Genomic DNA, 23,307 nt, shown 5'->3' with positions numbered 1-23,307 from the left:
AAAGTTTAACTTAGTGCATAGTGTGAGGTCATCCTGATTCTTGGGTTGTGTTTTATGATGATTCAACACCCATACATAATGTGGATAAAAGTTTTTTTGTTTTTTTTTTACCTATATGTGTGCGTGCATTCCTGATTAGGTCTCTCTGTGTGTTTCAGAGATCCACAGAGACTTTCTGCACAGACCACCATCGGGATACCTGCCAGAGGAAATCTGGAGAAAAGCTGGTAAGAACCTACCACACCTCCTTCTCCCGATTTGTCTATGGGACCTCACGCTAACGATTTCCTTGCACTCCAAACCGACGCAATCATGCATCTCACAATGAGTAGTCACCGCCTCATCCTTTTCCACTATAGAACCTTTTTCCACCAAACTGTAAATTGCTCAATTTCACACTGTCAAAATAGCTTCTCTGTACTCTAGTGTGACAATAAAACAAATGTGGTGAAAATCTGAATTTACCACTGGGTGGAAACATGGCTCAAGACGGAAAGGACAGAGGCCTTTCAGTCACAGGATTGAAAGCCCTCTGTAAAATTCTGGCTAAAAGCCCTCCATCTGTAACCACTATGAAAGGCCACTGCAGTTAAGCTGCAGTGAAAATGCAGTCACCTGGCCCGAGGCATGCCACAGCAGCACAGAACACTTGAAATGTGACTTTATGGTCCAAATAAAATCTTGAGTTCAACAACCAGCCCGCCCCACCCCCCTTTTTTTTTTTTAAATTTAATTTAATTTTATTTTATTTTATTTTATTTTATTTTATTTTATTTTATTTTATTTTATTTTATTTTATTTATATGTAATTGTGTGTATTTATAAAATACAGATATGTGCATATCCATAAACGGAATTGCACGTCCTTTTTTTCCAGTACTGCATGATGTTGTTTTTTTTTGACACATCCCTTGAATAATTTGGCTCCAACCTTTTCAGACCCTTGTCAAAAGGATTTTTCTGTCAGTCATAATCCTTAAATATAGATCCTGTGGAACAAACATGCTGCTGCTGTTGGCAAAATATTGCGCTGCATTTCCACCAGCAGAAAAAAAAAAAAAAAAGCTATTTTAACTGCAGTTGTTTTTCATACAGGCACTACAAGCATCCCGCTTTCCCCAGCACTAAAGCACCTCCAAAACAAGCAGGGTGAGTAACATATCTCACTCCCATCATCTTCCCTTCAGTGTGTGTTTGTGTGCGAGTGTGCGCAGCCAGGTAGTCTGCCTCTCTCCCTTTTAATTAAAACCATGCACGCACTGTTTTCTCTGATCGAGTTCAGCTTGAGAGACTGCTGTGATTTTGGGACCAAATAAAAAAAAAGAAATCTGGTCTGTGAATAGACTTGGCAAATCCCTGTGGAATTATAACGCTAATATTGCTGCCCCTGTGTTTTTCATTAAGTGCTAATTGCCCTAGCATCTGCTATGTACTCTCCTTGATAAGAATTAATTAAATTTGCAAACTTATCTTGGTGGTGCATACATTAGGCTTGATAATTGAGCTTGAGATAATGCAGATAATGCTTGAGGGGAGAGAATAAAGAGTGGGAGAAATGAATGGAAACAGAAATAGGAGGAATCAAGTGGAGGATGAAGGTAATGTTAGAATGATGCATAACACTGACTTTATGCATTGATGTGAATGGCATCCAAGGCACATGCTAATAATTTTAGCATATGCGTATACACATGCAAAACTGTACAAGATGCGGGGAAGCAACTGCTAGTGGTTCTTGAATGTAGGAATTACTGGAGCCTTTCAATCTGTCTGTGTGTCTTCCTTGCATATCCACAGACTCTAATGACTAAAACAGAAAGAGGTCAAACGAATAGGTGCAATAATGGATTCGCATGTATAACGGAACGTCTGGTGTTCCACAGAGCTCAATTCTGGGGCCTCTGCTGTTTTCATTGTATCTGCTGCCCCTGAGTTTCGTTTTAAGAATATTGCGGTTGTTGTTGAGTGAGTGATGGGAGTCAGCGACCTAACTCCATGATTTGCAATGCCACACTCTAAAAACAGTTGGGTCAAAAAGTAACCCAATTATGGATCAAAAATGGGACCGATCCACTTTCTGGGTTGTTTTATACAAAATTACCCATTTTTGACCTAATTAAAGGATATTATATGACCAATATTTATGAGTTGTTTTATGCTGAATGACCCATTTCTTGACTCAAAGTTGGATCAAATCGACCCAAGTAGAGGATCGGTCCATTTCTGACCCAACTGTTTTTAGAGTGCAAGTTGAGTAATTGTAGTCCAGCGCAACTAAGCTAGCAAAACTAAAGTGAAACTTAAGCTGTATGGAGATGGAGAATTCAAGAACACACCACTTTCTGATTTCAAGGTGAAGTGAGCCAGATTGGATTAAAAGGCTTCTCGTCCTTTTAATTTTGTTTACCAGAATACCCAAACCTCAAACTGTTGCCTTGGAAGCAGACTCATCCAAATGCTTTTGTCCAAGCATTATCCCGTAACTGCCTCGCGCAAAAACACCCCCTCCTCTTTGTTATTCAATATTTCCTGGAAGTGCACAAAACCCGACACAACAATCTACACCGTAGGAGCATTGTAGTGAAAACAAGCATTCACAACACACTGGCGTATTTTCAGGATGCTTGGTGTGTCTGAGGATTTGTTACTGAACCATCCAGATGACAGAAGGACAATCAGGCAGAAAGGGAATCCCATGATGGCGGCTGAACAGCCAAGCTGGTGACAAAACTTTGGAGGCATCTGCTGTTCTCCGCTCGGAGTCCAGATTGTGTTGGAATTCATCACTGACTGTCTGGATGTTCCCCATTTCTGCCGTCAACTTTTAAATCTTGGATGGCGTGCATCTGTTAGCCAAGATACGACAAAAAAGCAGCTTAAAGAGCTTCAATAAATGATGGCGGAGCAGGCGGAGCAGGCGGAGGCTCTAACGCGTCCCTTTCTCTCTCCTTTTTTCCTTCTCAGAGGAAGCGGTGAACGAAGTAAAGCGACAGGCGATGTCGGAGCTGCAGAAGGCCGTGTCCGATGCTGAGAGGAAGGCTCATGAGATGATTTCAGCGGAACGCTCAAAAATGGAGAGGGCCCTGGCTGAGGCCAAGAGGCAAGCCTCCGAGGACGCACTAACAGTCATCAACCAGCAGGAGGACTCCAGTGAAGTGAGCATCACAGACAACAATACCTTTGCTTTTGTTGATGCTGCTTTGCAGAATAGAATACAAATGTCCCAATTTTTAAGATATGAGACGTCGCCTGGTCGTTTTGGTTTGCTTGTTGTGTGAGCCAAAATTTGGTAGGGAAAAAGGATTATTGTCTTTTATTACGTTTTTATAAAATACAGAGCTATTTTTCTTATTAAAATACACCAAAAATGAGAACATCAATGACTATTTGACGAGCAACTTTCTAATTTTGTGGATCATTTTTTGGCCAGGTTAATCCCAGGGACTTGTAGCAAGGGTTTTTCGATGACCAACTGTTTTTCTTTTTTATATAACCAACAGTTTTTATTTCTTAAATTCACATTGTTTCACAGTATTTTATTTACTACAAGCAAAGCATTTATTGTGCAGACCTCAAAAGTCGAAACTCAGGACTATTGTGAAAACAAGCAAATAGCGGACGTACCTCGTAAACGCAATTTATTTAATTTCTCCCAGACACTTACTATAAATTACCTGCTATTTTTCTGTTCAGTTTGTTCTCCGCTTTAACATGGTTCCAACCAGATGTCTATGAGAAGTCACCTCATTTTGGTGTTAAACGCGAGCTAACCTTGTCACTCTTAGGTTAGCCTAGCAATTAGCATGAATTCTCCGTCTTTCCCTGTCATCCCCTCATGAAAACGATACTTTTCAAAAGTGTAGGTTACTTGCCGCCATGGAGGCAATAACCTAGAAGCGGCTCCACAACGTGTTTAGCCGCAAAAGTAGCTAGCCAAAGCTCATTGCTAGCTAGCTAGCTGGTGTGGTATAAATAGTACCAAGCCACCTATTTCCCATGCGTAGGTGAGGTAACGTCACGTGTGTACGTCCAGTCCAGTGACGTTTTTTTGGGACTGTCTCAGCTTTTTAGTCCCAGCTTTGTCTTTTGATGAGGCGCAAAATGCAAAAAAAAAAACGCTTATTTCGAACCAAATTAAAATAGCAAGTCTATACACCACTGTACCTTTTTTTTTTTCTTTGCCGTCTGACCTCATAAGCTTGAAGTCAGATAGAGGCTGGCTCCCAATTTTCTGGACCGCGACATTATTACCAGCAGCAGGCAGCTAGCACCAGCATTTTATCAGCTTCTGACGTTCAGCTAACAGCTCTTGGCTCTTGTTTAGCAGCACCACCATGGTGCCATCATCGCTGCAGAAGCAGTCCAGTTGTTTGTATAATAATGGCAGACAGACGCAGATGGTAAGCGCAGGGTGCCAGACTGAGGCCATTCCAGAGCAGATGACCACCACCTGCTGGTGGCTCAAACCAGAGCAGACTTGAAATGAATCCACCATGTAAATAGATTTAGCAGGAAAACCATAAATCAAGCACCGCACACACATATAACTGTGTCATGTCTTGGAGACAAAAAGAGACTTATTTTTATCAACCGTCTGTCTTCCCACTGTCTCACCAGAGCTGCTGGAACTGCGGGAGGAAAGCCAGCGAAACGTGCAGCGGCTGCAACACAGCTCGCTACTGCGGCTCCTTCTGCCAACACAAAGACTGGGAGAGGCACCACCACGTCTGTGGTCAAGGTCTGCAAGGGCTGCCAGGGGGCAGCAGTGTTCCTCTTGGCACCCCCTCCTCGGCGTCCAGCGCACCCCCCACCCACTCGGAGAGCGCCCCTCCGGGTCCGCTGTCGCTGGCGGGCCAGAGCGGGATTGCGGCGGGGGCGGGCAGTGGCAGCGGCAGCATGTCGGCCAGCCCCAAGGAGAGCAGTTCAAGTAGTGCCTCTCGCTCCACCACTCCAGCCACACCCGCGCTACTTGATGCCACATCTCGCTGACGTGGGATCCCGTTCGTATGACAGTAGCCACACAAAACCAAACTGAGGAATCTTCATCTCACAGTGACCCCTTTCCTCCTCCAACAATTTAGACCTTGTTCCTTCTTTCTTTTCTTTTCTTTTTCTTTTTTTTTTTTTGAACTCTGATAGCTTAACATTCTGGCTTAGTTAAGGTGATCAGATTTTCAAAATTAAAAACCGCGACACAATAAATTTACATTTAATCGGTAGTCAATCTGGTGACCAGTCATTGTGCTATTACTTTAGCTAATGCTAAATGCTATCTTGATTGACAGTTCAACAGCGCTAAACAAAAATGCACTCACCCTTATCCAACCTTTTTTGCTCGGTCCCAGCAGCCGGTCCCGTATTGTAACATTGGAATTAATCTGCCGCCAGAAAAGCTAAGTTTGGGTAGGGTCTCACTGGCAACCGCAGCATTAAGCTAGTTAGCTAGATAGCTACATATCCCATGATTCGTAGAAATGGAAGCAGGAATTAGAGTGAGTTCAGTTATAACGAAAACACGATTAGAGAGAACGCAAATGTGAATGTGGAAGTAAATTGGAAGTAATTCAACAGTTAAATTTCTTTTTAATTAGTTTATCCTACGAATCGCTATGACAACTGTGTGATTGACATACACATGGCCCAAACAATTGGCTGGCTGACCGGACTAAAAAAAAAACAAGAACAAAAAAAAACGGACACTGTGGCGACGAGACCTGCGTAAAAGTGAGACAAAACAATGCGGCTGGCAAAATCCGCAGGGACATGAGACACAACACTCAAAACGAGACTGTTCCGGATTCTGGTCACCTTAGGCTTAGTGTAACTGTTGAAAAGCACAATAACGAGTGACAGTAACATATCATAAGTTTAGCTCGGGTACCTGGAGACTTGACTAAGATGTGCTCGCATGAGCTGTGTTTAAGACAAGATCAATTAGCACTTCAATTTCCTCATAATTTTGTCCCAATGAGAGCACCCAGACCTGTTATATGCGCTAACAGTACTGATCTTTTCCAGTCTCCAAATGCCAACAAGATAAGGATGATAAACTTTTTTTTTTCTTTTTTATACCTCAAATACATTTAGCTTTGGGGGAAACAAGTGATGCCATTCCTCAGAAACACAACTTAGTATTTATGAAACATTTCTTTCGGGCTTTAACGGAATACAAAGAACAGTCCAAATATTCTAAATAAGACAAAAAAAAAAGTGACGACGCGGACGTTGATAACCATCGTAATGACACGAGTTTTAAACTGCTAACTACCTTGCTAGCGAGCCAAGAAAAATCTACGCCGGACTCACCTCTCGAAAAACCATTGTGAACCCAAATGAATTCAAAGATGAAAAACAACCTGATCCAAACCTTTGTATTACACTGCCAAAGTGAGTAAGCGATAAAGAGAAGCACTCATAACCAAACGCAAAGCAACATCACCTCCTCAGCAGATAAGGCAGCCCATGAGAGAAAGAGAGCGAAAGTCAGGCTCTGCTGCGTAGCTGCCTTCTGCACCGTGGACAAGACTTCAGCCATCTTTCAGTGATGGCCCAGACATATGGACAACGCTGTGAACCACTTGGCGAAATGGACCGAGGCCTCACCCCGATGAGATTTGTTTGAGAGTGGGAAGCAAAAAAAAAAAAAAAGAGGGAACGGAAACGCTACGCGGACTCAACGGAGATGACGTTACATACACAACAATGTAGCTACCAAAAACCTCAAGCCTGGAGGAGCAATTGCATCCAGCAGAACACATGCAAGCATTGTGTATGTTTGTTTTTGTTTTTTTTTAAATCTCCAATGGTGAGGTGAAATGTAGCTTTACATTCACACACCTTTTCCAAAGCACGATGAACAGAGCCGAGAGAAGGGCGGTGCAGACTCTCCTCTTTTTCTACCTCCCTTCATCCCACATCCCGACACTTTGGCCCGACTACTTGACTCGAGTCTGCCCCCCCCCCCACCCCCACCCAGTCTGCTTCGGAATTGACATCAGAGCAAGACAGCGCGGGAAAGGGATCAAACCCGCTTGTAGATATTGTTCCTCTTTACATTTTTCAATAGTCTATCGTCGCTCACCTACACATGACCTTGTGTATATCCAGAAATTGACTTTTTTTTTTTTTTTTTTTTTTGTTACCTTTCATTTTCCTCATCCTGGGGACTGAGCAGTGGGATCCCGGGCAAGGACGCTCGTCTATGAGAGGAAGCCCCACAATGTACTCATTGTTTGATTTGTTGTATCTATATTAATGAGATGAAACCCCTCTTGTAGAATATTTTGTATTGCTCGCATTGTAAGACAGTGAGAGGACGGAGGTGCAATATGAAGAGAATTCAGCTACTGAATGGAACCTCAGCAACTGCCCATAGGGTGTCATATAATATAGATACATATAAATATATTTAAAGTAACATCGGTAACTTAATGTGAATGTACATAGTATTTAAAGAGGTCCAAAAATGTGTTTGCCAAATAACAGAAACCTTTAAAGTTTAATGTCCAGAATATGATTTTCTCACAGTACATTTGTTTCTCTAATGTATCGATTGCTTTCTTTCTTTCTTTCTTTCTTTTGTTTTTCCTTTTAAATAGATAATTCAAACACTTTTCTTCAGTGGAGTAGATGTAGGGGAACGTACATTCTGACAGATCAAGTGTGCATGAACTGCATGACTTCCAGGAATACATGAATTAGGCTTTAATGAACTTACTGAGGAGAAATCGATCACCTTGTCAAGAGATGTGATCGTCGTTCATTCTTTTAAAATTATGAGTGAATATTTTCAGTGTACCGAATTTCCTTGACACCGGATTTGGTAAAGTCACGCAGGAGGAGACTCATTTCAAATCATTCATGCCAAATTAGTTTCTCGTTTCAATTGAGTCCTGTGAAATATTACCGCTCATTTAGAATAGTTCCTCTGTGACCGTTTCTCTTCACTCTTTCGTTATGTTTGTTACCTCCAGCTGCAGTAAAACCTTTCCAAGTAAAATTGGACCGTTAGCCAGTATTCAGATGAAGTAAAGCCAACATCAGATGTTAATTTGGCTCCCTTGTTTTTAAACTAAGTTTTTGATCATTGAAAAAAAATGGAGGATCTTATCGCTTTTTTTCCACACAGCTTTTGAGCGTTCCCTTGGTTGATTATCAGCCTTGGGCTTTTACCGAGTGGAAAAGGGCCATGTGGCCACATTCAAGCAAATTTGGTTCCCATAAACACTTTAAAACTCCCAACATATGGCCACAGTGAATGATGACATTATTTAAAGATGATCTGGTGCTTACGGTGCGAATAAGCTGCAAGCTTGTGCTGCATCTCTGTGTAGCATTTTTTTGTATTTGCAACAGAAATGGCCTCTTCGATGCGGCGTTCACTTTTGTGACGCCCGAGCACTCTTCACTTGCTACCTCCTGAGACCATACAGCTAATCACCCAGGAGAGCTTCACCTGGACTTTGAAAAGATGGGCCGAGTGCAGACACGGAAGCGCGCATCCACACGTGTGAATCCGTGACCTGTTTGGGTTTCGAAAGGCTTTGCCGCCGTAACTGCGTCCGTCAGACCGATCCGTCGGTGAAACAACAACCAAACATATCACTGAACACATCATTGACCGTGGCAAGCCATTTGTCATCCAAAACCAATAAAAGCGCAGACCAAAGTACTCCTGCATTGCCATAAGCGGCTTTGACCTTTTGTCGTGATGCCAAACCAGGATAGGATGAGGTTAAAGCTCCACTACAGTTAACCAAAGTGTCTGAGATGCAAACAGTCAGAGAATCGGAGCCAAGAGTGAAACATTTGAGCTTTAAACGTTCAACGGACATTCTAAATTGTGTTTCTGTGACATATTAAAAGCATCTCCTCTGGAACGCCGACTGTTTGTATATTCTGAATAGAGTGTGGTTTTATAAACTTATTTTCCTTTCCCCCACCACATCTTTGTACTTGAAACCCTCCGAGCTTTAATAAAAGACCCCAGGCAGACGACTGACAGAGATCCACAATATGTAGCGACAGTATCTGTGTTAACGTTGTGTGGTTTGTAAACATTATCAGCATTAAAAGAGCATTACGGTGGCAACGCCTTTCAAACGCTGTTAGCGCGTGTTAACAACAAAAAAAACGGGAGAGCAACTAGAAGTCCACAGGTTCGTTTTTATTAAAAAGAAACAAAAAAACTGTGGGTTAGTTGGGTTAATCGTGCCTCCCCGGCGTCAAAAACGTTCACAGCCAAAAAAAAAACGAAAAAGCGCTGAACATGCCCAGAAAAACAAAGAGGCGCCACCTAGTGGCGCGGTGCCACACTGCGGATTGTTAGCGTGCGCCCTTGTCTGTATTGATGCCCTCCAAGAAATAAACCAAACCGAACTGACCACTTAGAAATGACCAAAATACAACCAAAAGCTATTTGCTTCCATTGTCTTTAAGGTAATGTTTTTGTTTGAGCATTAATAGAGAGTTTAGGAGGCGGATGTGGGGTGTGAAGCGTACATTCACGCAAAGCAAAGCAGACCTAAAGAGTAGCTTAACTGTACTTTGTTGTGACAGTCTGTTCACGAGGGTGTGTCCGATACATTGTGTCAAACAAATGAGATTTGTCATATTCGTTTCTTTGCATTCTGTGAAATGAAACGGGCTCTGCTCTTGTGAATACCTTTAAAGGCTCCCCGCTTTATAAAGCATGTTTTAAAACGACACATTTTAGCAGGTTGCCAAACGGAGCTAACCAATGATGTCTCAAGGCTCATCAGAAGTGATGGCGCATCCTTCCCGTGACAGGCACTGCTGAATAGCCAGAGGTGAAAGCTAATGTGCTAAAAGTCCCATACAGCACTTGCATACTCCCCCAAAAAATGTCATGGCTCAGGATGGTCCCGTTTTTAACTTTACATAAAAGAATGAAAACGAGGGTGTCTGAACAGCATTCTATACTGTATTGTGCAATACACTATGACGTGGGGAAAAAACAGCAATTTTCTGTAGGGAAGGTTGACTGAAAATCTTTGCTTTATTTCTCTCTTTTCAAGTTCCTGTTGCCGTTTTTAGATAAAGTAAACTGTGCCAGAGGAATTAAATTCTGATTTGTATTTATTTCTTGCATGCTTTCCTCCCTGTTGCTAATACCGCTCTTTAACTGTTCGCTCTGTTGGATGTGTGACGCTGTAAAACATTCTAATTCAGGTTATTGTCTGTGTTGAACAATGTAACTGTGTAATTAAAATATGAAATGAAAGCCGTACACGCTGCATTTTTTTTTTTACACTCCTAAAACAATATTTATCACTGTAATTGCCAATAGATTCTGCTCTGGACCCTTTGAAACCTTTTCAATCAATTATAATTGAAAAGTATACACCAACACACCACCATGTCTCCCATGTGGGTTGCCCAAACCATGTTCCCATGAAATCGATATTGACAGTAAAGAGTTGTCACACAAATTGAATACTGTTTTACATTTAATTACATTTAGTAGAGCCAGATTGTGAGACAAATTGTGCACAAAATTAAAAATCATAACAAAATACAATGGCAATTTGCCTATGGCAGGTACAGCTTTTATCACCATGACAACTAGGGGCAGCACAAAGCTAGGATGGATAATATTTTCCCTTATAGTACCAAACACAAATCCCCCTTCACCTTCGCCGCATCGACAACTTTACACTGCAAAGTATGTGCCACTTATCAGAAGCTAATCAGTTCATTCAAAAAAAATTCAGTGCAGCTCTGCTTGGCTTTTGGCTTTAACATAATCACAGATGATATAGATGTGTTGCGGGAAATTGGCTAATTTCAACTTAATTGGTCCAGAATGGTTTATTGACTCAGAAATATTGCATCTGTGTTCATTTATCCATAGTCCATAGCGACGCCAGGGTGAGCATGTTATTTTTTATTTTTTGCCATATTGCAATGAAGTGAAGTCCACATCCACTACTGTAGATGTCAGTGGTGCTTTTATTGACAGAGTGAAACATTTTATAGAAAAGTGACACTATTTATAGTCGCAGTGGAGAGGGAGGGTACCAAAAAACAATTGGGAAGCACTCAGCAACAGAAGTCAATAAATGATCACGATGGAATCTCAAAACAAAACCACAAAAAAAAGCCTAAGAATGATTATACATACGAAACATAAAGAACAGAAATTATTCAGATGTCACAGGGTGACTTGAGACCTGCACATACAAAAACAAATAGTGCAATGTTGCATTTATTCGATTGAGATACAAAATATGCTGCCGTTTAGTGACCGGGGTTTAGGCAGACAGCTGCAAGTACTGTACATTAATTAAGGATTATTCATTATTTTATTAATGCCTGGCAGGCTAGTAATAGCTTATTTATTTATTTATTTATGACTAATTCAACTCTTTTCATTAGGTTTTCAATTACAGATCATTATGAATTCATGACGTAAGTCCCGCTGGGGTTAAAGGTTAACTGGGGTGGGGGCAGCTCAGAAAATTGTCGGACGTGGCCAGTGGCACAAGACGACGCTGTCAATCAACACAGCGCAAGACGTGCACGCGCACAGCTGACGCTCGTTAAGTTCACGACGTCACGCGCGTCCTCACAGTCTACTTCCGGGGTGGCATTATTTGCGCGTAGCGTGTTAGCAGGCTGCGGTGAGACCTGGCTGCAGAAGCCATGTTGAAACAATGAGCATGGCGGACAATCATCTGGAATACGCCTATCTGCAGGGACAGTCCATCGGGGAGCATCTCGGCGAGGACCCGGTGAGTGTTTTTTTCCTTTTCGTTATCGGCGAGGAAATGAGCAGCCGCCGCTGCGGTGGAAGAACGGACGCTAGCAGCGGTGGAGGAATGGCGCACACATGAAAATGTACCGGTTTAAACATCCAGACTTTAATGCATCAGCGAGATGTAGATATAATATTCCCCTGATGTTTAGACATGGATGAGAAAGACTGGATAGTGTTGAAAAAAATATTTAAAGCTTAATGATCTGTGTCGGGCCGTTTCTCACATGTGGTTGCTTGGCTCGATTTAAAGGCGAAGTATAGCAAGCATGTTGAAGGGGATGATGCACACTTGCCAATTCGGTTCACCTGCACAATCGAATTACAGTTATACAAGATGACACAAATGGCAAGTGGTATTCAGTAGAGGGAAGACCTCCACCAAGGCTGATCATTGCTCATTTGGATCAGCACCAAACTATAACGTTATTGTTTCTTAAACTTTATTTAGCCTAGACACATTTTTTACATTGGGAAAATGTCGCTGGACCACCTAACAAATGTAACCTAAGTAACTGTATACTGAAGCTCTTTTGATCCTGGTATACACGATATAGTGTACTATATATACGATTTTAGCGCTATGGGGTAGATGCCACGGACTTCCGGGTTTTACACATCAGCGCCGTTTCCGGCCACTGCTGGCTACAGTTCCAACACTCGCGCTCCCCAACCGCACGCTCCCGTTCATTGACGGGAGGGCGTCTTGGCTATCTGGAATGCTTCGGACACTGAGACATACACTACACGCTCGCAGCCTCGCACCCCTCGCCAGGAACACGCAACCGAGGGGCACAAAGGCGGAAGCGCAAGTACTGGGACGCGGCCCACGTCGTAAACCCAGAGGTCGGAAGTCCCGCCTCCTCCGTGGCATATAGTCCATTGTGGCCCGTTTTTTTTTTTTTTTTTGATGGTTCTGAACCAGCCATTTCAAAGTAAAATACTGCCCACGGGTTTAAATAAAACACTTTTTTGGCGGCAAGCTATTAACAGTTCACGATAAAACTGACAAGGAAAAGAAAAGTGAATCAAACAATGTGCTGTTACAAAATGTTTTAACCAAACCATGTCATTTCATCTAACAAGTCTGCTAGCATAATGCTAACAGGAATTAGCATATGTATTATGCACACACCTGTATTCTTGATGGAAGCAATCAACATCAAAATAGAAAAAAAACGTGGTTTTCTGGATTTGCTCAGCTTTACCAATTATGCACATGTGAACACGGTTCCAAGACTGGCATGTAGGGTTTGTGTAATTCTGGAACAAACAGCTTATTTGTAAAAGATTATGTCCAGCTTTGCAATCTGAGAAACTGTTTACTCATCGTTTATTATTGTGGCTGCATTAGTGTAGTATTCCACTGTGTCATGGTGGCAGACAGTTCCTAATAAACCTCACTGACTATTTATTTGTGCATAAACAGGAGCTGGCAGCCATCAAGGCCCGAGTTCAGGAGCTGGAGATGGAAGAAGAGACTGAAAGAATGAAGGAGGAGGGAATAGTAGAAGAGGAGGAGGACAGGTGTGACGGTGAGGAGATGCAGCTGCTGACCAACAGCCCCCGGCTTGGTGAGATGACCCGTCATTTGAGGTTTGGTAGCAGTAAATACAGTTTGTGTGAAGTTCAACGTTGTATTTTAGCCAGGTGAGCTAGCTGTGTCATGTGGCTAACACCTGCGGCACTTAATGTGCCTCATCGCTGCCCGATGGAGCGGAGGGATCCTTTTTTTTTTTTTTTTTTCTGCCTTCCCCCCACTCACTTGCTGCCCATCTTCCATTAACTCCAAGATTGAAAGAGTACCACATTGTTGTTTTTTAAAGAAGTATAGAAATTGCTACATGCAATATCTTACTTGACCTGAACTTTGAACCTCTCAAATTAAGCTCAGGTAATGCAATTGGTCAATAATTTTTTGTCTTGCCACAGGCACGTTCTACCACATGACACCCGAGGAGAGGATAGATGCAGACAACAGGTCAATTTATGTAGGAAATGTAAGACATTTATTATACTTTTTTAAAAAAAAAATTATCCCAATGCCTTTTGCCCAAACTACTTGATAACAGCATGCGCTCTGGTTCAAATCCCAGGTGGACTACGGAGCTACTGCAGATGAGTTGGAGATCCATTTCAACGGCTGCGGTCCTGTCAACCGTGTCACCATCCTCTGCGACAGGTTCACCGGTCACCCCAAAGGGTCAGTTTAATGTCAAGTTCTGGAATGGTCGTCTGCCAAGAAACATTTTGCTCATTTTCCAATCTTGCTGTTTTGCAGCTTTGCTTACATCGAGTTCTATGATCGCAACTCGGTGCAGAGTGCTATTGCCCTGCATGAGTCGGTGTTCCGAGGAAGAGTTCTCAAGGTGAGAATGACATTCACTGCACCATAAGGAGGAAAAAATATTCAATGTTTTCTATACAGCACCACTAGTCTAAAATAAATACAGTATTCTGATCTGAAGCTACGATGTCAAATGGTCGACCCCTGAGATGGAGAAAAACGGGTGGATTTTGCCGTTGGTTTCATATCAACCCAAAAATTTTCTTTACGGACGTCAACCCAAAAATTTTTCTTTGACAATATGTTCCATGGAGTCCCACTAGTCTAAATACGATATTCTGGTTAATATTGCGTTAGTTGAATATGAGTTATGCAGCAAATCCAGCCGTTTTTATCCATCTCAGTAGGCGGCCATTTTGCCACTTGCTGTCGACTGAAGATGACATCACAGTTGCTCGTGTCTCTGGTAACGACTAATAACAGCGCAGCTTCAGAAATCAGGTCAGCTGTGATTGATTGTTGCCTGAGCCCTGAGCAACTGTGATGTCATCTTCAGTTGACAGCAAGTAGCAAAATGGCCGCCCCTAAGAAGGATAAAAACGGCTGGATTTTGCTTCACAACTCATATTGCATGAATGTAATATTAATCAGAATGTCATGTTTAGACTAGTGAGGTCGCATAACATGTTAAGTGTCAAGAAACTATAGACGTCAAAAATTCATTTGAACTATTTCTATTAACATTTTTTTTTCCATTTTTATTAACAAGAGTATGAAAACCTAGGAAAAAAATATTGTACATTTGGAACAGATATAAAATGTGTGATTAATCGTGAGTTAACTATTGAAGTCATGCAATTAATTAATATTAAAAAAATTAATCTCCTGATGCGACTTAAAAAAAAAAAAGGATTATTATTATTAGGGGCGTCAGGTGAGTGAAAATTTTAATCGTAATTAATCGCATGACTTCACTACCTATTAATCACAAATTGTATATCTGTTCTAAATGCGCAATAAAAAAAAATCTAGGTATTCATACTCTTAACAAAAGTGGAAAAAATGTAAACTAATAGAAATAGTTCCAATTAATTTTTGACGTCTATAGCCGTCAATGGCAGTAAATTAGTTAAAGTTGACTTCCACTTTAATATTGTTTGTGGAATGCAAAATCTCAGCCTTTTTGCCAGTTGATGTCGATTGCAAATGTCATCACAGTTCCTCGGGTAGCGACTAATCACTGCTCAACTGTTTTCTGTTTGGTCATGTGACGTTCGCAAGCTGAGCCGTGATTGGTCATTACCTTGGCCCTGAACAAGTGTGTCATTTAAAATCAGCAGCAAGTTAAAAAAAAAAATGTCCGCCCCTTGAGATGGATTTAAAAACAGGCGGCTTTTGGTGCTTATTTATATTCCGCAAAAAAAAAAAGTTAATTCTTGCAGAGGCTCAATTTTAACACAAGGGAGCAAATGTTGTAATTAAAAATTGTGCATGTGAGCTTGACATAACTATCCTCACTACAACTGTGTACAATTATTTACACTGCTAAGTTTCATCTTTACACATAAAGAAGCATTTGATGAATAGAGCTAAAGACAAACAGTCTTATTTTTACATTCCAGGTGTTGCCCAAAAGGACCAACATGCCTGGCATCAGCACTACCGACAGGGGAGGCCACAGAGGTGGCCACTCAAGAGGCAGAGGGCGGGGCTTCCAGACCCCCAGGGGCCAGCATGGATCCCGAGGCAGGTTTCGCTACCAGTCCACTAGACCGCAACACCAGAACCCCCACCCTTACTACGGAGGCCCCCCGGCGGGTAAGAGACAGTGGGGCCACATGGATTATCATGAACAGACGTCCAAACGCTACCCTTGTCTTCTCCTCATCACCCCACCTTCAGAGGAAATGGGAGCCGGGGCCAGCGGACAGCACTACCCCCAACAGCGCTAGAAACCAGTTTCCCTGCTGCTTGTGTACAAAGTTGGGCCTCTGAACTGATTTTAAAGAGTGTTGCTGAGCTCACTGGTTTGTCTGCATCAGTCCTCCAAATAGATTATTTTAAGCTTTTTGTGTAAAATGCATGATGGGGGAGGGTGACGATCCCGTATTCATGCAGTCGTAATGTCCTTTCATTTTGACGGACTAATGCAAATGTATTGTTTTGTGCTTGCTCTGTATGAATCTTCCTCTGTTTAATTTATACATCCTTTGCTTTATGTGAACAAATAAAATGATCTGATGCTTCATTTGTACTAAAATGATGCATGTACATGTGCAGCAACATCATTTTTATTTACACATGCGATTCAAAAATGTGGAAAGCGGGGTAATGTACATTGGGGGACATCAAGCGCTTTGAGCCATCATTCCTGAGACAATTTCATCAAATGCCCTGAAAGAAACGGTCAACCATTAAATGTGATTTTTAGAAAAATGACCAATGCATAAAATTGCTCAAACATGAACTCACTTTGACTGAATGGGATTTCCTGGAGTATGGAACGGGTTACACATTACGTCGGTGAAGGAGTTGTGCAGTTTTCTAAACATCTGTAGGAGCATTTCATTGGAAATGAATATTTTAACTTGAGAAAATGTAAAATATGCATTCAACGGTAATTTAACTTACACTTCTGATTTCGTTGTCCCGCAATGATGTATTAGATGAGTCTACAACAATAACAAATTTAACCTTGGAGTTTGTTACATAGCCATATCTAGTAAGATCGTCAAGGATTAACATTGTCAGTTGTGATTGGCATTTGAGTGCAAGAAGTTGTACTTTGCTGTGGTGTCTTGCATCATTTTGAGAACTTCACGTTTTGGTTACCCTGTTAAGCAAAAAATGCAGTTAAAATAAACACTTTAGCGGCAGTGACGATCAAAATTAGCATCTTTATAATGGTGGGATTTGAGACAGTCCTATTAAATTTTAGATTCTGCATGTGTACATTACATTACTGTATTTCGAAAACAATGTGCGCCTTTGCAAAGAGGATACACTTTGTAGTCTTCGGTCGGATATAGAAGACCAAGGTAGAGCTCTCTCTGGTCCCCCAATGACTTCCCCACAGCAGAAATCTTCTCCTCCACCACATCCAAGGAGGTGTGCACGGTGTAGTGAAATTTTAGCTCATTTTGTGTCGGAACGCTGCGGATATACAGCGGGTAGTTCTGAGGGAACATAAACACAATCACGACACTAACATAATAGGAAGCCGATTTTGACAGCACAAGAGAATTAATGACATTTGGTAAAATACGCCAATAACAGAGATGCTGATGTTTTGCAGCTAGAAAAAGGAGCATTACCTCTTTTGCTATGACAGAAATACACACGGCCATTTTACTTTTCTTCCTGTGTGCCGGTTGAGTGATCACGTGACAATGGGGCATTCGCTGACTTTAGGAAATTTGGCAATGAAGCAATAATAAAAGGAGCGTTAAGCGCACATTCCCGGTTAAAAAAAAAAAATTTAATCATTATCATTATTACGCATGTACAAAGTATTTATTTTATTTCTGACAAAAAATACGATAAACACAAAAAACCCTGCGAGGTCTGTACATATTTTTGACCCTCACAATAAGTGTCATATGAATTATTTGTAGTTTAACGAAAACGACTACGTTTTATTAATTTAAGTATTATTTTTTATTAATTAAATTACTTGAAAAAGAACCACGTAAACTATTATGTTCGAATGCATATGCGCAAGTACTGCGCATATGAGCTGCCTGAAGTAAACCAAAGATCACTTCCTGATAGTTGGTGCTATTCGACATTGCGTTGTTTGTGATGTCTGGTCCAGTTTTAACATTTTTGTGTGCTTTAATATGTTTTTCATGTGCAGAAAAATTGGGGGCTGCGTCGCCACCAAACATAATCATTATGCTTATGGATGACGTGAGTTTTTTTGTTATTGTTGTTGCGTTTATCCCGGGAATAATGTTCGGTTTGTTTGGTCTGTGAATGAGTTAACCAAAGCACGTGACATATACTGTATGTATGAAGTTGTGTTCTGTCGTCTTTAGTTCCAATCATAATCAACTGTTCCTGTATGTGTATGCCTTGTAAAATGATAAATTATGCCCTCGTACATCTGTGTCTGTTTCTACGAATCAGATGGGTTGGGGGGACTTGGGGGTTTTGGGCCAGCCCTCCAAAGAGACTCCTAACCTGGATGCCATGGCTGCACAGGGCATGCTTTTCCCAAACTTCTACACCGCTAACCCTTTATGTTCGCCATGTAAGTGAGCAGACTTGCTATTATTTTACAAAAAAAATATTTCTTTCCTCCTCACCTTTTAAATGTTGCAACCCCACCCCTCAATGTCAAACAGCCAGAGCTGCACTACTCACTGGGAGGCTACCTGTCCGAAATGGCTTCTACACCACTAACGGTCATGCCCGAAATGGTGAAAACCCACAAAAACATCTCCACTTCTGACAAAAATCATCTATAAATCACTTCAGGCCATCATGCTCATCTCCTGTCAGCTAATGTCACAGAGACTGAATATATTGTGGACTTCTTTTTCAGCATACACACCACAGGAGATTGTGGGAGGAATCTCTCGGGATGAGATCCTGTTACCTCAGATTCTGAAAAAGAAAGGCTACATCAGCAAGATAGTTGGTAAATGGTGAGTGACTTTTGATTTCAAAATGGTTTTGAAAGAGAGTTTTTCAAGGCTAAGATTGTTTACCACCAGAGAGAAATCACCCAAAGCTAATTTTGCAATTAAATAACAAAGTCTCCAGTAATCATGTGAGGAAGTTTTGGTCGTAATTTCAAAATTTAAATTTGTCCATCATCTTAAGAAGTACATGTCCAAAGTGAAGGTATTGTGCTTTGGGTTTGTTTTTCTTCAACTGAAGCTGAAGTTTGAGAATTCTGGGCAGTTCCAAAAGCCAGTGCTCATACTAAACCTTCAAGCGTCTTCTCGAAAGCTGGAGATGAAGAGGAATTTTACTTTTGTGCTTTACAATGACCTAAAACAAACAGGATCATTCAAAATTTCATTTGGAAAAGTCTAGCCAGAACCCAGACCTAAATCCGATTGAAACTCCATGGGGTGAACTGAGGGGTGTGCATAAGAAATGCTTTCTGAATCTGACAGATTTTGAGAGGAAAAAATATGAACATGTTCCATGATGACTCATAACAGAAATGGCTGAATGTTTTTGAGTACTGTATTGCCAACCGGTGTGCATGTTTTCCCTAGTAGAGATTGGTTAGTTTGGTTTAAGTGCAGTTTATAGGCCACATTTTTTTAACCCTAGAGAACCCAAGAACACTTTTCTTCTTTGGAAAATTATGAATTATACATTAAATGACTGCTATAAGTTCACTGAACACCAAAATAAATGTTTTTTCCATTTTAACACTTTTTTTAAACTAGCTCAGAGTTGCTAATTTATCAATATATATATATATATATATATATATATATATATATATATATATATATATAAAACATACTCCTAGGCATTCTGCAACATGATATGAAATAAATAGATTAACAAAAAAAACCACAATTTTACCATCTGATGGTTTGCTGAGAAGATGGTTTTGTTTGGATTGATTTCCAGCTCAACAAAACCGCATGTTGCCAGCCATCTTGTCACCACCACTCTGGCTCATGTAAGTGCAATATTCATCCACTAGATGGCCCCATGCAGGGGTCAGAAGTGGCACTCTGGACTTTTGAAGTTAAATTTGTAAAAAAAAAAAAAGGTCTTTGTTATTTGAGTAGCAGAATTTATAGTGGCCAAATTTGACCCCGTGGGTTCTCCAGGGTTAAACAATTGAATTTTTTTAAGGCCAAATCGTAACGTGCCAGTAGGGTTGTTTTCCCTTTGTATATCCACATTTTTTAAATATATGAATTAACTGTAAAACCCCTCAAACTATAAAATAAGCAGCAACTTTACATACAATGCAAAGAATAATGTTCCGGAATCTCAACGTGCACCTTTTTATTACTCAAATGACTCGAGTCCGATCCGTGACTTCAAATCAGTGTGATGTGGAAAATGTGCTGCGCACATGTGACTAAGTGAAAGCGCACATGCTCAGTCAGCCACGTTGACAGCGCACTGTGTGAGAGCACTTTACTTGACGGCAGGCATCTGGGCCACAGAGCGCAGTACCTCCCCCTGAAGAACGGCTTCCACCAATGGTTTGGCGCACCCAACTGCCATTTTGGGCCCTACAACAACAGCGGGCGACCCAACGTCCCCGTCTACAACAACTCGGAGATGGTCGGCAGGTAGAATCCCACACATCCTGCACTCGTGCATTCCATTTTACGCCTATTTGTGTCCCTGGAAAACAGCCAGCCATATTCGTGTTCAGGGTCAGCGCAACTGGCAGCCGGCGGTGTTTTTCGCTTAGTCGGGAGTTTAATCAGCGCAACTCACCTGGCGCGCGCACATGAACGCACGCAACGCCCTCCAGAGACAGCAGGTTGTGTTTGCTGAGTGCGAGGACACCTGGAGGAAGTGAAGCGCATGGAAGAGAGATGGCTGTCACTGCTTCTGTGCTCGCCACGCCTCAGCAACGTCTTAGTGGTCCCTCCCGCTTGGCTCTGTGGGGACCTGCGAAATTTGGAAAATCTCGTTAGTAGTTTGCACCTGGGAAACTTTCATCATCACACAATTATAACCAGGGATAGATTGATAATCGGCCTTTGTAGGAATGTGAAGGCCGATGAAGCTGGCGTCTCACTGATGCTTGCTAATGTAGCAAATTTGGGGTTTTGGGACAGTTTTGACTTTTTGCAAAGACATTTTGAACGTGTTCAGACAATTTTTTCGCCATTTGCGTAGATCTTTTGAAGCCTTTTACGAACCCTGACGAAAACCCCAAATTAGCTACATTCGCATGCGTTTGTCGCTCAGTGACATACTGGGAACTTTTCATTTATGGATTTATTTAAATTTCCACTTTATTTTGATAAAAGATTATGCTGACACTTTTTGTTTAAAAAAATTTAAACTTAAGAAATGTAAAACATTATGGGCAAATTTTCTACATAGAAATGCAATTTTTTAAACAAAGCTGTCTATTCTTTATATATTTAAAATGCAAGAAAAACCTTCAAAGTGTTGAAAATTTAAAAAAAAATGTTTTAACAAACATTCTTTACTCATTGAAACCCCAAAACGTATACGTTTTTTAATACTTTGTCCTTCATTCCCAAAAGCGTATTTATACGTTTTTTTATGCTCGCGCATACTGAAGTTTTTGATACAGCTTCTAACATGAAGAGGTAGTTATTACAAAAAACGGCCAGCAGGTGGCAGCAGAGTATAAGAGATCAACCAGGGCCATATTGCTCTTTCTTGCCAGTGTTTTCAACCGGTTTGTGAATAATAATAAAACCTTGCTTTATTCTAATAAACAGATACAAATATATGTGGGGTTTTTTTCCTGATGAAAGAAGAGACTAATCTTTCTTTTGGCAGGTTCCATGTTTTTATAGCAATAGAACAAAATATTCTGTTGATCTATCTTATCGGTCTATCACTAATTACAACCTAGGGAAAGATATTTGTACAGTTTAAGATTGGATTTCAACGAATAGAGCAAAGTGGGCAGCACTGTGGAGCAGCGGTTAGCATGTGTCTCGCTGTTTTGAGGTTCGGTTCAAATCCCACTTTCCGCCTTAGTGTTGAGTTTGCATGTTCTCCCCGTGCTTGCTTTGTAGATACTATGAGGAGTTTCAGATCGATAGAAAAACAGGAGAGTCCAATCTCACACAGATTTACCTGCAGGTAAGTTGAAAGGTATGTTCTTGATTTACATGACGAGCCACAGAAATGCCCCGCCTCTCATGTTTCCTTCTTCAACAGGAAGGTCTGGACTTCATAAATGGACAGCGTCTGGCCCAACAGCCCTTTTTCCTGTACTGGGCGGCTGACGCCACTCATGCCCCTGTCTACGCTTCCAGACGCTTCCTCGGGAAGAGCCAACGAGGCCGGTGCGTTCCCCCGTCATTCTCTCACCACAGGACCGGATGATTCTTGTTGTTAACGGGATGTTGTGTTACGTAGGTATGGCGATGCCGTGATGGAGCTGGACTACAGCGTTGGTCAGATCCTGTCCAGGCTGAGGACTCTGGGTATTGAAAATAGCACCTTTGTTTTTTTCACTTCAGACAATGGAGCCGCTCTAACGTCTGGCCCCAGTGAGAGTAAGCGTCACCTTTGGAAACAAGTCATGTTATGGATTTTATTCATGGTGTTATGTTATGTCATGCGATGTTTACGCCTGCAATTGTTCAGGTGGCAGTAATGGGCCATTCCTCTGCGGGAAGGAGACCACCTACGAAGGGGGCATGAGAGAGCCGGCCATTGCCTGGTGGCCCGGACACATCACAGCAGGCAAGGTGAGAACACCTTTGAGAATGAAAGTTGAAGGCGAATCCATAACTAGGCTTTCAAAAATGTCCCCATAATTGACTGGAAGTTCGGATTCCTTCATCAATATCCACCATGTGGAGGCCCCTCAAAATCAAGTCGAAAAATTTACCAATTGGTTTATTGGTTGATGTTTTGTTTTTCTGGTAGGTTGGTTTACCGTGGTTTTAAAAAGTCAAGCTTTTCTTTTCTTTTTTGAGGGGTTGTCCAAGCAGGGCACAATATGATTGGCTGCTTGCAGAGTTGAGGCCTCTTTGATGTTAATTGGCTCCAATTAGTAGGAGGGAGGGAGCAGCAAGATACTGTAAACACAGATTATTTGCATTTTCTATAAAAAAAAAAAAAAAAAGTAGCAGTGGGTAGGTACTATTTAGCCCCAAGGACAACATGAGTAGCCAACAGTTTTGTTCCAAAAATAGCTCATTGTGGACACTGTGACTTACTAAGAAGAATTAAAACAGAAGAAGAATGTTCACATTTATTTAAACATACATAATGCACGTTTTATTCCCTGTACTAAACATTTTATATTGTTTTGAAATAGATTGTGTTTCATAGGGGGAAAAAATGCTGTTTTTATGTAGCCAAACATTTCAGAAAAGGTTATTTTAGGGCAAACTGTGATATTTTTTTCTCACAATTATAATGCCATCAGAATCTAATATCAGCCCTTGCCTGTACTTTCAATTAGGGGTGTCATGCGATAATTTTTTTTGATCTTGAAATTTCATATCTGTTTTAAATATACAATTAAATGTGCACTAAATTTTCATACTCTTGTTAACATAAAAGTGGGAAATGAATAAATAAAATG

General features: G+C 41.2%; 4 protein-coding genes across 10 annotated transcripts in view; 3 read left to right on the top strand and 1 right to left on the bottom strand.

Moving 5' to 3' along the window:
* Positions 1-10,249, top strand: part of cbfa2t3 (CBFA2/RUNX1 partner transcriptional co-repressor 3) — a 59,314-nt gene extending 49,065 nt beyond the window's left edge. For 4 of the 5 annotated variants that reach the window (XM_077563607.1, XM_077563606.1, XM_077563602.1 and 1 more), the window contains 4 exons: positions 159-227; positions 1,096-1,149; positions 2,965-3,155; positions 4,618-10,249. In XM_077563607.1, the coding sequence (XP_077419733.1) occupies positions 159-227; positions 1,096-1,149; positions 2,965-3,155; positions 4,618-4,989 (686 nt within the window). In that variant the 3' untranslated portion in view covers positions 4,990-10,249. The remainder of the gene's footprint in view (positions 1-158; positions 228-1,095; positions 1,150-2,964; positions 3,156-4,617) is intronic. The other variant, XM_077563603.1, reaches the window with a different exon arrangement.
* Positions 10,250-11,516: 1,267 nt separating this feature from the next.
* pabpn1l (PABPN1 like, cytoplasmic) lies at positions 11,517-16,334 on the top strand. 2 transcript variants are annotated; one of them, XM_077564571.1, is made up of 7 exons: positions 11,517-11,753; positions 13,206-13,350; positions 13,709-13,776; positions 13,873-13,979; positions 14,058-14,145; positions 15,686-15,881; positions 15,966-16,334. In XM_077564571.1, the coding sequence occupies exons 1-7, from the start codon at positions 11,676-11,678 to the stop codon at positions 16,013-16,015; spliced, it is 732 nt and encodes a 243-aa protein (XP_077420697.1). In that variant the 5' UTR covers positions 11,517-11,675; the 3' UTR covers positions 16,016-16,334. The 2 variants fall into 2 exon arrangements, with proteins under 2 accessions (XP_077420697.1, XP_077420696.1); XM_077564570.1 differs by having other exon boundaries at positions 11,521-11,753; positions 15,686-16,334.
* A 4-nt stretch (positions 16,335-16,338) lies between these two features.
* On the bottom strand, positions 16,339-17,451 carry trappc2l (trafficking protein particle complex subunit 2L). Its single transcript, XM_077564572.1, has 5 exons — positions 17,378-17,451; positions 17,067-17,239; positions 16,695-16,782; positions 16,536-16,615; positions 16,339-16,457 (listed from the first exon to the last, which is right to left on the bottom strand). The coding sequence occupies exons 1-5, from the start codon at positions 17,408-17,410 to the stop codon at positions 16,412-16,414; spliced, it is 420 nt and encodes a 139-aa protein (XP_077420698.1). The 5' UTR covers positions 17,411-17,451; the 3' UTR covers positions 16,339-16,411.
* Positions 17,452-17,823: 372 nt separating this feature from the next.
* Positions 17,824-23,307, top strand: part of galns (galactosamine (N-acetyl)-6-sulfatase) — a 28,756-nt gene continuing 23,272 nt past the window's right edge. For both annotated transcript variants that reach the window (XM_077563719.1, XM_077563718.1), the window contains exons 1-9: positions 17,824-17,972; positions 18,192-18,315; positions 18,410-18,484; positions 18,610-18,712; positions 20,198-20,341; positions 21,782-21,848; positions 21,927-22,054; positions 22,128-22,267; positions 22,359-22,462. In XM_077563719.1, the coding sequence (XP_077419845.1) occupies positions 17,865-17,972; positions 18,192-18,315; positions 18,410-18,484; positions 18,610-18,712; positions 20,198-20,341; positions 21,782-21,848; positions 21,927-22,054; positions 22,128-22,267; positions 22,359-22,462 (993 nt within the window). In that variant the 5' untranslated portion in view covers positions 17,824-17,864. The remainder of the gene's footprint in view (positions 17,973-18,191; positions 18,316-18,409; positions 18,485-18,609; positions 18,713-20,197; positions 20,342-21,781; positions 21,849-21,926; positions 22,055-22,127; positions 22,268-22,358; positions 22,463-23,307) is intronic.

This window comes from Vanacampus margaritifer, chromosome 4, assembly GCF_051991255.1.
Source record: "Vanacampus margaritifer isolate UIUO_Vmar chromosome 4, RoL_Vmar_1.0, whole genome shotgun sequence".
Classification (NCBI taxonomy): Eukaryota; Metazoa; Chordata; class Actinopteri; order Syngnathiformes; family Syngnathidae; genus Vanacampus; species Vanacampus margaritifer.
This window is presented reverse-complemented; position numbering and strand designations above follow the sequence as displayed.

Bases quoted from the DNA above. Each gene is read 5' to 3' on its own strand.
- pabpn1l (XM_077564570.1), top strand. From the start codon at position 11,676: ATGAGCATGGCGGACAATCATCTGGAATACGCCTATCTGCAGGGACAG. The intron at 11,754-13,205 runs GTGAGTGTTTTT...GTGCATAAACAG, and splicing joins AGCATCTCGGCGAGGACCCG to GAGCTGGCAGCCATCAAGGC. The intron at 13,777-13,872 runs GTAAGACATTTA...TTCAAATCCCAG, and splicing joins GGTCAATTTATGTAGGAAAT to GTGGACTACGGAGCTACTGC.
- trappc2l (XM_077564572.1), bottom strand. From the start codon at position 17,410: ATGGCCGTGTGTATTTCTGTCATAGCAAAAGAG. The intron at 17,240-17,377 runs GTAATGCTCCTT...ATGTTCCCTCAG, and splicing joins TTTCTGTCATAGCAAAAGAG to AACTACCCGCTGTATATCCG. The intron at 16,616-16,694 runs GTAAGTTAAATT...ATGCTCCTACAG, and splicing joins GGGACAACGAAATCAGAAGT to ATGTTTAGAAAACTGCACAA.